We start from the raw sequence: 15,756 nt of genomic DNA, 5'->3' as shown, positions 1-15,756 counted from the left end.
CCACTAGTGAAACAGAACAAAATTTGTGGAACAGCTGTTTACAGACATTGGACTTCAGACAGTGTGGGCCTGTGATCCCCAAATGAAGTGAAACAAATGAGGTGAGCCTTGGATTGTCCTGGTCTTCCACCTGATGCAACTTTCCGATGCTGGTAGGAAAGCCAGATAGAGCCAGTGGCCTCAGTGAGTTGAGAAGACAGCACTTGGGATTTGGGGAGATTAAATAACTAAAGATTGTGGGTCAGAGTGTTGGAAGAGGGAGCTACACAGAGAAAGAACTCTAGAAATATGGATAGAGAAACCCTAAAATCCTTAGTGGACTAGAGTCTGCCTGTGCATAGGTGAAATTGCATGAGGCCAGGTGTAAAACAACTATGGGAGAGAACAGTTGCTGGGGAGCCAAAAGCCAGACAATGTCAAGAACTCCCACAGGTTGGGAATCATTTGAGTTGCTACCATCCAGAGTAGAGAGATTTTGTTAAATATATCAAACATGCAATGGAAACTTCAGAAAAATCACACCTTAACAGTGAGGCTGATCTGTGCTCAGAGGAACATAATGAGGAAAGAAATAAAGATACAAAAGAACCAAATTCATCTTCTTGAGATCAAAATACAATATTCTGAAATGAAAATTTGACAGGAGGGAATTACTAGCAGGTTAGATACTGTTAAAGAAGAGGTCAGTGAACATGAAGTCATAGAAATTTGAAATAGAGAAACAACATCCCCAAATTAAGAAACAAGACTAAAAATGGAAAAATAGGGATACCTGGGTGGCTCAGTTGTTAAGTGTCTAACTTGTGATTTGGGTTCAGGTCATGATCCATGGGTTGTGGGATTGAGCCCCATGATTGAGAAGGGAGTCTACTTGAGATTCTCTCTGTTTGCCCTTTACCCCACTTGTGTGCACTCATGCGCCCCCCCCCCCCCCCCCCCCCCCCCCCCCCCGCGCTTCAAATAAATAAATCGTTAAAGAATACAATGAAGATCCTCAATTGAGGGACCTGAAGTGGATCCACACCTATATGGTCAGGGTGTTTTTGTTGTTGTGGGTTTTTTTTTTTCTTTCTTTTTTTTAATTGGTTTGGGGTTTTTGGTCAGTGGATCTTTTTTAGTCCTCTCATTATTATTATTTTTGAAGGAGTCTGACTAAAGGTTTATCAGTTTTATTGATCTTTTCAAAGAATCAGCTCTTGGTTTCATTGATCTGTTTTATTCTTCTTTTAGTTTCTACTTCATTTATTTCTGCTGTTTATTATGATTTCCTTCCTTCTGCTGGTTTTAGGTTTTGTTCTTTTTCGAGCCCCTTTAGGTGTAAGTTAGATTGTTTATTTGAGATTTTTCTTGCTTCTTGAGGTGTAGGCCTGTGTTTCTATAAACTTCCCTCCTAGGATAGATTTTGCTGCAGCCCAAAGGAAAATCTTGGGAAAAATTGTGTACCCTTGTGTTTTCATTTTAATTTGTCTCCATGTATGTTTTGGTTTCCTCTTTAATTTCTTGGTTGACTCACTCATTATTTAGTAGTGTGCCTTTTAAACATGTGAAAGAGCATGTATTTGTGCTCTTTCCAGATTTTTTCTTGTGGTTGATTTCTAGTTTCATACTGTTGTGGTTAGAAAAGATACATGGTGGGACTTTGGTCTTTCTGATTTTTGTGCCCTAATAATGTGCTCTGCTCTGGAGAGTGTTCCATGTACACTTGAAAAGGATGTGTAGTCTGCTGTTTTAGGATAAAATGCTGTGAATATATCTGTCTGTTAAATCCAGTTGGTCCAGTGTGTCATTTAAAGCCACTGCTTCCTTGTTGATTTTGTTTAGATGATCTGTTGATGTAAGTGGGATATTAAAGTTCCCAACCATTATTGTATTCCTATCAATTACTGCCTTTGTGTTTGTTATTAATTCATTTATGTATTTGTATGCTCCCTTGTTGGATGTATAAATATTTACAATAGTTTTATCTTCTTGTTGGGTTTTTCTGTTTATTATTATATAGTATTTTTCTTTGTCTCTTATTACAGTCTTTGTTTCAGTCTATTTTGTCCAATATCAGTCTTGCCCTCTAGCTTTCTTTTGATACCCATTTGTATGATAAATGTTTCTCCATCCCCTCACTTTCAATCTGCATGTGTCTTTACATCTGAAATGAGTCTCTTGTGGGCAGCTTATAGATAGGGTTTTTTTTTTTTTTAAATCCATTCTGTCACCCTATTTCTTTTGATTGGAACGTTTAATCTATTCACATTCAAAGTAATTATTGACAGGTAAATATTGAATCTATCTTGATGAAGTCCCAGTAATCCATTTTGTGTGTTCTTCATTTCTGATTGGTTCTTTCTTTGTGTTAAATGCCTCATTGATGTATTCCACTTTTTTCTCAACTCCAGTGAGTATCCAGTGAGCGTTACTTCAAATTCTCCATCGGCTCTGTCACTTATCTCCATTTCACTTGGGTCTCTTGCTGTGATTTTGTCCTTTTCTTTCATTTGGGGCATATCCCTGTCTCCTCATTTTGTGTAACCCGCTGTGTCTATTTCTGTGTATTAGGAAAGTCAGCTACATCTGCTGCTGTTGAAAGTCATGGCCTTATGACAAAGAGGTCCTCTAGCATCCTGCAGTGCAATGTCCCCTCTTCATCAGCACCTGGAGCTTCAGGGGTGTCTCCTATATGCTGTTGGCTCCCTGCTGTCATGGCCAAGCCGCTTTTGCCTTCAGACCAGTCATGCGCAGTGACTCTCTTTGCCTGTTGTGGGCAGGGTTGGTCCCTGTGTTGTTAGTGGGCCAGTTTGGTGGGGCCACCTTGGGCTTGAGTTGAGTCAGACCAGGCATTTGCCAGAGCTGTGGTAGCACCAGACTGCAGGGCAGTCCCCCCCTCCCTCACCTTGTTGTCCTCCAAGAAGCTTTCATTGGTGGGCCGGGCCTGCTGGCAGACCCGTTATCTGCCTTCAGCCCACTGCTGGGGCCACAGTGTGATATGTGTCCAGGGCAGGAGTCACTTTGGTGTGGCGCTGGCCACTGCCTGGGCTCCTTATACACCGCCAGACCCGTGGCACCACCCTGGTTGGGCTGGGCCAACATCATATTGGAGGCAGTGGATCCCCAAGGTGCTGGGGGGTAGGGTGGCAAGTTAGCAAGTTGGTAGTGAACGCCTGCCTTGCTGGGTCCCACGGAGGACATGTGCGAATGCCTTAGGGCCCTGGGCAGGAGATGGCGCATGTCAGCCCCAATTTGTTCCTGGGGAGTCTCCTTGTGACTGCTGCTGCTCTGGACTTGCTCTGAGATTAGTAAAAAACTCTCTCTCTGGTATGCTGCAGGCATTTTTCAGACTGCTGCTTCTGTGCTCTGTCTTGCTGGGCAGTTTGTTGTGCTGTCTCTTTAAGGGCTTGGATTCAGCTTGCTCTTGCTCTCAGGGCTCTCCCAGAGCCAATCCTCTTGGTTTTTTAAATTTCAGGTTTTAAGCCAGGCGGTTTGTAAGAACTCACAAAATTTGGACCCTCTGGTTTTCAAAGCCAAATGTTATGAGGGATTTACCTTCCCCACACGTGCTTTCTGTGCCTCCTGATGTGAGGGTCTATTTCTCTTCCTTCTCCAGGCCTTTGGCTCCCTCCCTCCTGTGGGTGGCCTATGGGTCTGTTTCGTTCCCCATCACGTCTCTGTCCTTCCTACAGTCCTCAATGTGGCCTCTTCTCTACCTTCAGTTGTGGAATATGTTCTGCCAGTCTTTGGGTCATTTTCTGGGTTACTTACACTGATGTGAATGTTACCTAGTTGTATCCATGGGAGAAGGTGAACTTAGGTTCCTCCTACTCCACCATTTTCCCTGGAAGTCAGAATCTTTTTTATCAGTTGGGTTTTGACAAGAGTGCTAAGGTAATTCAGCACGTGAAAGATATTCTTTTCAATAAAATGTCCTGAAACAATAGGCTATCCATATGGAAAAACATGAACTTTGGCCTTTACCTCCTATAACACAAAAATTAACATAGTGGATCTCAGCACAAATCTGAAAGCTGAATCTGTATATCTTCTATAAGAAAACAGAAAAAAATCTTTATAAGGGTTTCTTAGTACAAAACATAAATAAGATGCAGTTGGGAGAAAATTATAAATGTGTATATTATATATATAATGTGTGTATATAGCTGACAAATTATCTAGGTTTATTTTTTATTTTTATTTATTTATTTAGTTAGTTTATTATTTTTTAAATTAACATATAATGTATTAATAGCCCCAGGGGTACTGGTCTATGAATCACCAGGTTTACACACTTCACAGCACTCACCACAGCACACACTTTCCCCAATGTCCATAACCCCACTACCTTCTCCCTAGGTTAACTTAATCGAAATTTTATCTAATTTTTTTTTCAACTCAGTAATTAGACAAATACTCACTTTCAAATGGAGCTGAATTTGACCAGGCACTTTTTAAAAGAAGAGACAATACGGACGGTCAGTGAGCAGATGAAAAGATGCTAGGTAGAATTGATCTTAATGGGAATACAAATTAAAACCACAGTAAGATACTATTACCCGAACATTTGAAACTGCCTAAAATAAAAAAGATAAAAGAATGTGGAACAACTAGAATTCCTACATTGCTAGTTAGAATGTAAAATGAACAACTACTTTAGAAACCAGTGCAAGTTTAACATATATTAATCATATGATCCAGCAATTTCGGTCCTAAGAATTTATCCAGGAGAAGTAGCATATGTTTACAGAAAGACTTGTATGTAACTTTTGAACACCCTTGTTTGTAATAAGCAAAGAATCGGATCGCCTGTGCTCAACAGTAGGTGAATGGATAAATGAACTGTGTTACCTTCACATGGTGAACTACAGATCAGCAGGAGCGTGGAAGGGTCTCAAAGACACGCTGAACCAAAAAAGCCAGGCACAGAAAAGTACATATTGGAGGATTCCATTTATGGGAGACTCTAGAAAAGACAAATCTAATCTTCAGTTATGTAAAGCAGATCCGTGACTGCCAGAAGCCAGGAGTGGGAGGGATTGACTGGGACAAACACGAAGGAATCTTTTAGGGTGACAGAATTCTTCCATATCTTGATTTTGGTGGTATTTAGATAGGTGAATACATTTTTTAAAACTCAGTGAATTGTACATTCAAAAAGGTGTATTTTTTTTTGTTGTAAATTGTACCTCAATAAAATTGATTTAAAAATACAGAACACGTAAATAAACCAAAAATGAAAACATCAGTGGATGTACTGAATTATAGATTAAACATGGCTGAAATAGTCGCTAGCTCTCATAAGTAAATGCAAGATAGTAACTGAAATGTAGCACAATGTAATAAACAGACTAAAATATAAGAGCTTAAAGGAAATCAAGAAATGATGAAGTCTGGTGTCTTTTAGAAGGAGATATTAAAATGGGAAAGGGGTCAAAGTAGTCACAGTTGATAATTTATCAGAACTGTTGGTTCTAGTGAGTGTGAAAAATCCCACTCAAGATAAATAAAAAGAAACCCATATCTACGCTTACAATAACAAAATTGCAAAGCTCCAGAGGATAAGAAGGACAAACATCATCCACTAATGGCCAGTATTAGACTCTCAACAAATTTGTTAGTATTAGTAATTAGTTTTTATTTTTAACGTACTGAGTGATAATAAAGACTAACTTAGAGTTTTATGCCCAGCAAAACATTTTCTCAAGTATAGGTGATATGAAGACATTTTGGACAAACAGGCTATAAAGAAACTTTGAAAGGATAATTGAAGAAGGAAAATAGTGCCAGAATGGAGGTCTGAGTTTCAGAAAAGATTGGTGAGCAGACATTGGTAAAGGTAAAGGTAAAGATGAACAAATATTGATAATAGAGAACCATAATGATGACAATGTTTAGTTTGTGGGGAGGAGATCAAAAAGGCAGATAGTGGACTTAAATTATTTCTACAGTTTTGCAAATACCGTGTCTTGCTGATCAAAAGTAACCAGGCGCACCAGGAGAGAAAGGACTGTGAACAAAAATGAGACAAAAGACAACAGAAGAGCTGTAAGAGTTCTTTGATAACTGGTTACCAGACCTGGACTTTAAAATAACCGTTGAACGCATAGATTAAAAAATGGCATTGAGAATTTCAGCAGACAACTGGAAATGATGTAGAAGAACAAAGTATGAATTCTAGAACGGAAAATAAAACTGAAATTAAGACTTGGTAGATGGGTTTAACAGTAATTTAGGCACACCTGAATGGAGAATTAATGAACTGGAACCTTTTCTGTAAAAGGCCATATAGTACATATTTTAAATTTTATGGGCTGTATGCTCTCTGTCACAGTCGTTCACCTCCGCTGTTGTACTGTGAGAGCATCCGCAAACGATATGTAAGCAGTTGTGTTCTAATAGCTCTTCATTCACAACAACAAGCCACGGTCTGGATTTGGGCAATGGTTTCCTGACCTCTGAACTAGAAGATAGTACAGAAGGAAATAACCAAATTTGTGTGAAGAGACAAAGGGTGAGCAGTACAGAAGAGAGGCAACTTTCACAAAGGAAAATTATTTCTGTTTTTTTTTTAAGATTTTATTTATTTGAGAGACAGAGTGAGGGAGAGAGCACAAGCAGGGGAAGTGGCAGAGGGAGAAGCAGACTTCCCACTGAGTGGGGAGCCCAACTCAGAACTCAATCCCAGGACTCTGGGATCATGACCTAAGCCAAAAGCAGATGCTTAATGAACTGAGCCACCCAGGCACCCCTCTAGGTTTTGTTTTGTTTTGTTGTTTTTAAAGATTTTATTTATTTATTGACAGAGAGAGATCACAAGTAGGCAGAGAAGCAGGGAGAGAGAGAGGGGGAAGCAGGCTCCCTGCTGAGCAGAGAGCCCGACTCGGGGCTCAATCCCAGGACCCTGGGACCATGACCTGAGTGGAAGGCAGAGACTTTAACCCACTGAGCCACCCCGGTGCCCCCAGGTTGTTGTTGTTGTTTTTTTACTATGATGTATTTTGACATTTGGGCCAGAATGACTATTTTTATGAGAAAAGAAACTGTTGTTTTTCCGCTTTCAGACTGTGCATGGGATTTTGGAGAAGAGCAACGTTTGCAAAGATTTGACAGTAAAGTATGATTCAAGACTTCGAGAAAGAGTAAGTAACTTAATTACATATTTTTCTTCACCATGAGTTATCAGCAAATCATCTCAGTTTATCTGATGCATTCTTTTTTTTTTTTTTTTAAAGATTTTATTTATTGACTTGACAGAAAGAGAGACAACGAGAGAGGGAACACAAGCAGGGGGAGTGGGAGAGGGAGGAACAGGCTTCCCGCTGAACAGGGAGCCTGATGCAGGACTCGATTCCAAGACCCTGAGATCATGACTTGAGCCAAAGGCAGATGTTTAATGACTGAGCCACCCAGGAGGCCCTATGTGATACATTCATTTTTGTTTTTGTTTTTGTTCTTTTAAAAGATTTTATTTATTAGAGAGAGAGAATGAGAGAGAGAGAGCATGAGAGGAGGGAGGGTCAGAGGGAGAAACAGACTCCCTGCCAAATAGGGAGCCTGATGCGGGACTTGATCCTGGGACTCCAAGATCATGACCTGAGCTGAAGGCAGTTGCTTAACCAACTGAGCCACCCAGGCGCCCTATCTGATGCCTTCTTGTGAGGGATGTGGAACCAGCTAACACATGTTAAGAACCTGCTGTGTGACCGTGGCTGTTACATATGCTCATACATAGTATCTTATGTAATTATTGAATTTGTGTAAGGCAGGTGTCCTACATTGTAAAAGCAACATCTGTTCATGAGAACTAGTGCAGGAGAATTGAATATAAAAGTGCAAAGTTCTCATCTCAGCCTCCCTATCATACTTCCTGAGTTTAAGCTTCAATAGACTCTATTATGCCCATTTTATATATATTAGAAATGAATCTTGATGAAATGGTGATCTAGCTAAAGCCACACCTCAGTTGCAGATCTGCGATTTGACCCCACGTCTCCTCCTAGAGTGGCAGTTTTTGCTCCAGTGCAGGCCTGTAAGCAGGCTGATGTCCCTGGCAGCCCTGTGATTTCTCCAGTACCTGGGGAGGAACATCGAATGGCTGGGACATCTCTAAAGACTTGCTTTTCATAACTTGCATGTGTTCTCTATGCTTGTCCAAAATATACACCACAACTTGCTCAGAGCTGCTGCTCAGAAAGGTTCCCTCTGTGCGTGAGAAGCCATGGCCCAGTGCTAAACCAGCATTGTGAGTTCAGTGGAATGCTGGGCGGGGCCTGTCACCCCCAGTGGGGAGAGTGGGAGCATTGGCTGGGCTGTCTTCTCACTCCGTGCTCTCTTCCTGAGTAGCTCCATCCTCCCCTGTGATCTCAGTGGATGTCCATGTATATATTTACGTTCAGCTGAGATCTCTTGCCTAAGCTCACGTATCAAACTACCTACTTTTTATTTCTGCGTGTGTGCCCTGCGGCTCAGTGGGAAACACCCCCTTGTCTCTCCCCAGTTCCTGCTTTTACCCATTTGTTCAGACCACACGTTCTTGATGTGCACTTGCCCCCCACCTGCACATCCTACCATCGTCTTGTCAGTTCTGCTGTTGTATCGTAGTTCCTGAGCGCCCCATCCTTCTGCGCACCCACTGCGGCTGTCCTGTACATTCAGTGTCCTCTGTCTCCTAGCTCCCCCGGAACAGCGATTCTCCCGTCTTCTGACTCATGCTCGCTCTTCTCATCTGATCTCTGTGCTGTAGCCAGAGTAGTCTGGAAAACGTGGTTGCTGTGCACCTGTGTAGAACAGTTCACTATTTCCATTTTACCTTCAGGAGCCATCCAAGCCCCAGCCTGGCTTATCAGCATGCTGTAGGATACAATCTGTTGCCTCCATCTGCCTCCTTCCTCTTCCCTGTGCTCCGTGCCCAGCCTTAATAATACCAGCGAGCATTCGCACGGTGCTCCCCACACACTGGCCCCGCTCCAGTCCCTGCAGCTTTGTTAATCTTCACAACACCCCCCTGTCGTAAAGACTTAGAAACCTCATTTTTCCAGCTGCAGAAAGCAAGGCACACAGAGGTCAAGTCTGCGCCCAGCATCCTAGAGTTAGTGTGTGGCACAGCTCAGATTGAGACTGAGGCCACCCGGCCCTGGATTCCATGTTCTGCGCTGCTGGTGACAGGCCTCTTGCGGATCTGCTCAGAGTCATCCAAACACCCTGTGCTCTTTCCTCCCTGAACTTCTGAATCTGTACTCCACTCCACCTGGGATACGTGCTCTCCAAACCTGGCCAACTTCTGTTCACCCCAAGGCTTCGACCTGCTGCCGCCCCACAAATGCACATTAGCTATCTCTGCTGTGTGTGTCCATGTCTGGTAGTTCCTTCCATTATGGCACTGTTCCCTTACTGCTCTAAGTTAGTACCCCACACACTGCGGTCTCAGCAAGGGTGGGGAGCTGTGTGTCCCTCCGGGTCTCTTCACTGCTCTCGCCTCATTGCCTGATGTGTTCCAGCACACAGTATCTAATGAATGCATGTTTCTATTCTTAAAAAAACAAACCAAGTAACGATGTTTAGTGTTCTCCTTTATAATACAGGTTGTTCCGGTTATAGGTGAGGATGTGAGAATTTGAGCTTGGGAATTGGAAGAGCACCTGACAACTGTGCATATGGTCTTATAAAAAAAAAACATTTAGTTGTAGGACTTCTGTCTGATGGCGATGTTAGAATTTTGGGGCACCATCAGTGTAAACCTTAACAAGTGATTTGTCTCAATATTTTATTAAATATGTTATTATGCAAGTAATCTGTTATCATTGTAGAGAATTAAAAGTAAGAACAGTTTGGGGAAAAATACAGCTAAAAATTTCTACCCTGCACAGATAACTGAACATTTTGGTGTGTGTGCTCTTGACCTTTTTTCACGTTTGTCTGTCAGTCTATCTGATTGTATACACATTTTTCTAAGTGTACCCCTACTAGATGTGGTTTTTTTTGTTATTTGTTAGTTGTTTATTTATCAAGACAAACTATTCCATAACCCAATATTCGTGCTTCATAGTTCAGGAACACAGGTCAGTGACAAACTTCAATTGACTCAACCCAAAGAAATTCTTTACATTCCAAATCACTTTGCACTCTGAAAGATACCAGCCCTCCTCATCTGCTCAAAATCTTTCACGGAATCGTAATTTCTGCAGAAATCTGCGTATGCCTTTTTTCTTGGTTCGGCCACAGCAAACTTCTAGAAAGTTGCAATCCCCAGGGATACAACAACGTGAAATCGCAGACGCTTGGCCAGAAGGCCTCGCATCTGAGGTTCCGTCAAAGCCCTGGAAGCCATGGTAGTTACTTTCCTCTACGCCAGCCTCAAACCTAACGCCCTTCCTACCTGATCACTATATGTGTTTTTTAAAAAGATTTATTTATTTAACTTAGAGAGAGGGGGGAGCAAGCACAACTTGGGGGAGAGGAAGAGAATCTCAAGCAGTCTGCTCTCCAGTGAGTGGGGAGCCTGACACGGGGCTCAGATCATGACCCTGAGATCACGACCTGAGCTGAAATCAAGGGTCAGACGCCCAACTGACTAAGCCATCTAGGTGCTGCTCTATGTGTTGTTTTTTAACTAGTTTTTCTCCCTGCGTATTTCAGTGCTAATAAATGCACATGGATATGATCACCTAATTAGTGACTACATTATTCCAATATATGGATCTTGCATAGCTACTACTGGTGGACTCCTGGGTTGTGATTAGATTTTGCACTGATATAAATAATGTTAAAATAAACCTTCTTTGCAGTTCTTTATACACACACCTAATACATTTCCTAGAAGTGGAATTGTTGAGTTTGTACTTTTTTTTAAAGCCTTTTATACATATTGCTAAATTTCCCTCTAGAAAAGCTGTGCCAGTTTATACTTCCATGAATGATGTAGGAGAAAGTTTTTCTCACATAGACACTAGCAATTGGTAGTCTCTTCGGTCTTCTAATTTAATAGTTTCTGAAAGATGCCATTTTAATTTCTACATTATAGATTCCTGGTGAGGTAGATTTCCTATTTCTTGGTCACTTGTATTTCTTCAGTGACTTCTGCGTCCCTGGCTGTGGCTTAGTCTTTATGAATCTAAAGAGCTAACGAGCTTTGAAAACACACAGATCTGGGTTTGAATTTCAGCTCCACTGTATTGGCTGTGGGAATGCTGGCAAGTTGTTTAACCTCTCGGAAACTCCGCTTTCCCAATTCTGAATATGGAGCTGAAGATACCCATCTCATAGTGCCATTGTTAGGATCAAATGAGAGAGTACGGATACTGCGTGTAAATAGGAGGTGGCTGACTGAACCATGGTGCACTTCGCGTGTTAATCTCTAGCCCTGGAGTCTGTGCAAGTCTCTGTATTTGCCCAACAAAGCCCCACTGTCTCCTTGAGTGTGCTGTTCCGTACAACCCATCTGGCTACGGTGGACAATTTAAGGTGTCACCTGTCTTCTTTAGGGCTTGCAGCCTCTACGGAGCATGTTCTCATGATCAGTTTGAAAGATAATGAAGTGGAAGGAAACCAAGCTTTTTGCCACAATGATTGTTCCAAGTTTGTCGCAAGTGTGTACGTAATCGTTGTATCGCAAATTCACTAGAGGCACTTTTGTCTGTTGGACCATTGCAGAAATACGGGGTTGCAGAAGGCAGGGCCCTAAGTGAGCTAAGGGCCATGGCCAAAGCAGCCGGGGAAGAATGCCCTATGTTCACACCACCTGGAGGAGAGACCTTAGACCAGGTACGTAGCCCTGGGGCAACTTGCCACATGGATGAACTTGCCAACATCAAAGTAGCTAAAATTGGGTTTCTTTTGTAAATGAAATATCTCTAAATCTTAGCTAAGCTGTTTGAGCATTGTTTGGTTCCTAAAACAACTCTGTGTCATGTTTTTGTTTTTCCTTTTTAAGCTGTCTTTCTTATTTACTGTTAAGTTGACAGCCATTGCCAACACCAGACTGAAAGGACATGTGTTATTAGATGGTACTTGAAGAAAAGGCTTTGAATCTGCAGCAATCCCTTCAGCAGTGGTAGTAGTAGGCAGGAGAGCAGTGGGTGCTGTTCAAGGAGAGTGGTAGGCAAAACACTCGAGGCAAAATAATTCAAGACTCACAATCTTTAAGCCTCCCCCTCCTGCATCTTTAGCTCTGTAAGTGACCCCATCACCGTGCTTGCCTTTCTTGGGAGTTCTGCTTTTGACTTGCATTATTGGGAATTGCTTCCTCTAATTTTTATTTTCACAACTTTCTTGGAAGGACTTTTTGTTAGTTTAGTAAAGGCAAGACATTTTGTCCTTGTTGGTGGTTGCTCTAACCGAACTGATGTGCTCTAGATGCAGTTACCTAGTTAACGCTTCGATGGGCTTCTTTTTTAGTTGTAAGTCGCCCTAACTAGATTGTAAATGCTTCGAAGTGAGGAATTAGAAATCGTGTCTTGTTGTCCCCCAGTGTGCCTCCATCATTCTAGAAGTTTGGTAGGCATTTACTGGTGATCGGATGACTAGAAACAGAATCTTATCTGCTTCTGTAATCCTTCTGTTTGACCTATTAGAAAAATCCAGTCAGTCGTGTTTTATGTTTGTGTTTTAAGACAGTCATTAATGCCACTTTATTTTAATTTCTTGTAGGTAAAAATGCGTGGAAAAGACTTTTTCAATATTCTTTGTCAACTGATCCTGCAAGAAGCAGGTCAGAATGAACAGTTTTCCCAAGGAGCTCCAAGCAACTGTCTGGAAACTTCTCTGGCAGAGATATTTCCTTTAGGAAAAACCTGTGCCTCTGAATCTAATTCAGACAGTGACGCACCAGGATTAGTCGCCAGTGTCTTAGTTGTGAGTCATGGCGCTTACATGAAAAGCCTGTTTAATTATTTTCTGACTGACCTTAAGTGTTCCTTACCCTCTACTCTGAACAAATCCGAACTTATGTCAGTCAGTCCCAACACAGGGATTAGTCTCTTTATTGTAAACTTTGAGAAAGGAAGAGAAGTGAATCCAACAATCCAGTGTGTTTGTATGTACCTACAGGATCATCTGAATGGAGGGACTGAAACTCACTAAAATTTAAATCTACATCAAAATCTAGCAATTTTGAACTTTTGAGGGAGTGCCTTTGGCTTTTTTTGTTTCCATCCTCTGCTAGTGCTGATTTGGAAACAGTTAAAAAGCTATTACAGCAGGTTATAAAGCTTGAATGGAATCATGGCCACAGAGAACACTAATGGAAACCATTTAGGACTGACTTATTTTGTCTTGAGTACACTTGGCATTTTCCAAAGTAATTTTACCACCCTGGTCAGTTACATATCTGGATTGTAAATGAAGCAAGGAATTCAGTATTGCAAATTGAGGGATACATGATCTTGTAACTATTTTTTTGCTTTTACTTTATGTTGTTATTTTCTTTTATATCTGAAAAATCTAGCCTGTTCTATTGGCTCTTGGTAAGATACTGTATGCTTTTTACTATATCACCCAGTGCTTAAAAGAAGGAACTATTTATAATTCCCATTGCATATTTATAATAAGAACATACTGTATTTTAAATGTCCTTTAAATGACTCGCATCGGTAACCATCCTCTGTCTTGTATAAAACAAAACGACACTGAAATTTTTAATATAGAAATCAACTGTTAGAATTTTTTACTGTGGAGGGTTTGAAATATGGATGAATGGAGATCATGGTTGCAGACTGGTCTGGTGAGAAAGAAGAGAAAACATCATTTGACTAAGAAACATTGAAGAAGAAATCTCTGAGCAAAAGAAGATAAAAGAGCAGCTCTTTCTCAACCAATTTATAGGCTGAAGAATTTAGTCTGGGGAAGGCTGATGAGAGTCAGTGGTTACTAGCGAACTACACAGTAACCTCAGAAGGAAGGGGGATGCTTCCTTGGAAAGAATGTTGCTCCGGTAACCCCAGCTGTGGGTTTTTGTGGGGGGTGAAATGCTTCCTTTGTCCACCAGATGGCACCAGAGCAAAGGGATTTTGGTTAACTGAATTTTATACTCAAGATTGGCCCCTCAAAAAATCCTCACCGAAATGAAAGTGTTTTCCATGTAGTTTGCTTTTAAGTTATCATGCTGATGAATGCTGTGAGTCTCACTTTACAAGGGTATTAATACTAAAGTTTGTTGGTGAAGGCCAAAATCACATGTAGTCCAAATTTACCGTGGACAGCCTGTAAGTCCTGTGTGAAGTTCAGTATTAACACTGTTCTCAGTGGCTCCATCCCTGCCCCTCTCCTGCCAGCACTGGAAGAGAGCACGTGGCTGGGCACTGGAGGGAGGAGTCCGCAAGTGAGAAACTTGAAAAGGGAATCGAAAAGGATGAATAATAATAAATGTCTGCATTCTCACCATCCAGAAATAATAACTTCCCCCTTCTTCCTTTTTTTTTTTTTTTTTAAGAAATTAACACACTGAGGTGTAAGTGAGATTCCTTTAACTAGTCCCCGAAGTGCCATGCCCTCTTGTACTCCGCAGAGACCACCAGGGTGTGGTGCGTCTGTGTGTCCATTCATCCATTCCCGACCATTTACCTGGATCCTAAGGAAACGGTATTGCTTCAGTGTTTTTTCAAATGTACATAAATATCATCAAATCTGTATTCTGTATGTTCACGTACTATATCATGGGGCTCTATCTATGTTGATATGTATGGATGTACTTAGTATCACTGCATTCTATTAAATACACGTGGCACATTTTGTTCATTTGGTCTCCTGTAGTGGACATTTGTGTATATTCAGTATTTTCTTTCAGGGAACAGCCTTCTGCCTCTCTCTTGGTACAGTAGCATAAGAAATGTGCATCTCCAGTTTGATAAGAGTCAAACGGGTCTTAAGAGTCACCGGCCTGGTTTTCCATCTCACTGGCAATATTCGAAAGTTCCTATTTTTTACATTTCTGTCACACTTGATGCTGTCTGATGAAATTCTACGAATCTGATGAGTGAAAAGTATAATGTCATTGCTTTAATGAGCTTGTACATGATTCCTAACGAGTCTGGGCATTTTTTCCATGTGTATTGACAGGATCCCCTCACTGGTGATCACTGGTGTATGATCTTTGCCTGGTTTTACTGTTGGACTCTGGCTTTTTCTTAGTCAGCTGCAGAGTAACGTGGCAAATATCTTCCAGTTTACTTACCTTTTACATGATGTTTATTAAGCATTTTTTTAAATGTTAAGTGTCTTTTGTTATTAAGTCAGATCATTGTATTGTGTCCATTATTGTATTCTACTAGGAGGTCATAGAGTGGCTTCCAACTTTCTTATATTTTTAAAGGATTTTAAAGGATTTTTTGAATGCCAGATCTTCAGATTATCTAGAGATTATTTTTCTATGATATATGGTAAGAATTCAAAATTTATATATTTTTTCCTTGTAGTAAAAAAGTTACCCAACATCATTATTAGGAGCTGTCCAAGTGATTTGTGATTCTACTCTATTTATACCTCCATGGGCCCATATTTGCTGGAGTCAGTGGGCTTGGTTCTGTTTTAGTGAGCTAGGTAGTCCCATCACAATATCATAATTAGTTCCTGTAGCTTTGTAACTTAATATCCTGTAGGGTACATAACTCCTCTTGTTACATTTTCTTTTTTTTTTTTAATTCAAGTTTAATTAGTTTCAGGTGTACACATATAATGATCCAACAATTCTGTGCATTCCTCAGTGTTCATCATGGTAAGTGTACTCATAATTTCCTGCAACTATTTCCCCTATGCCCCCACCCACCTCCCTTCTGGTAACCT

The 15,756-nt window shown here is 41.1% G+C and overlaps 1 protein-coding gene and 1 pseudogene across 3 annotated transcripts in view; one reads left to right on the top strand and one right to left on the bottom strand.

Moving 5' to 3' along the window:
- Positions 1-14,712, top strand: part of TIGAR (TP53 induced glycolysis regulatory phosphatase) — a 29,764-nt gene extending 15,052 nt beyond the window's left edge. Inside the window, exons 4-6 of one of the 3 annotated variants that reach the window (XM_045071641.1) lie at positions 7,044-7,121; positions 11,632-11,742; positions 14,408-14,712. In XM_045071641.1, coding sequence (XP_044927576.1) covers positions 7,044-7,121; positions 11,632-11,742; positions 14,408-14,422 — 204 coding nt within the window. In that variant the 3' untranslated portion in view covers positions 14,423-14,712. The other 2 variants (XM_004778281.3, XM_013048874.2) reach the window with 2 other exon arrangements.
- On the bottom strand, positions 10,069-10,309 carry LOC123389631 (annotated as a pseudogene).
- Positions 14,713-15,756: the final 1,044 nt, after the last annotated feature.

The sequence above is a fragment of the Mustela putorius genome, unplaced genomic scaffold (genome assembly GCF_011764305.1).
Source record: "Mustela putorius furo isolate JIRA1106 unplaced genomic scaffold, ASM1176430v1.1 tig00003988_pilon_pilon_pilon, whole genome shotgun sequence".
Classification (NCBI taxonomy): Eukaryota; Metazoa; Chordata; class Mammalia; order Carnivora; family Mustelidae; genus Mustela; species Mustela putorius.
This window is presented reverse-complemented; position numbering and strand designations above follow the sequence as displayed.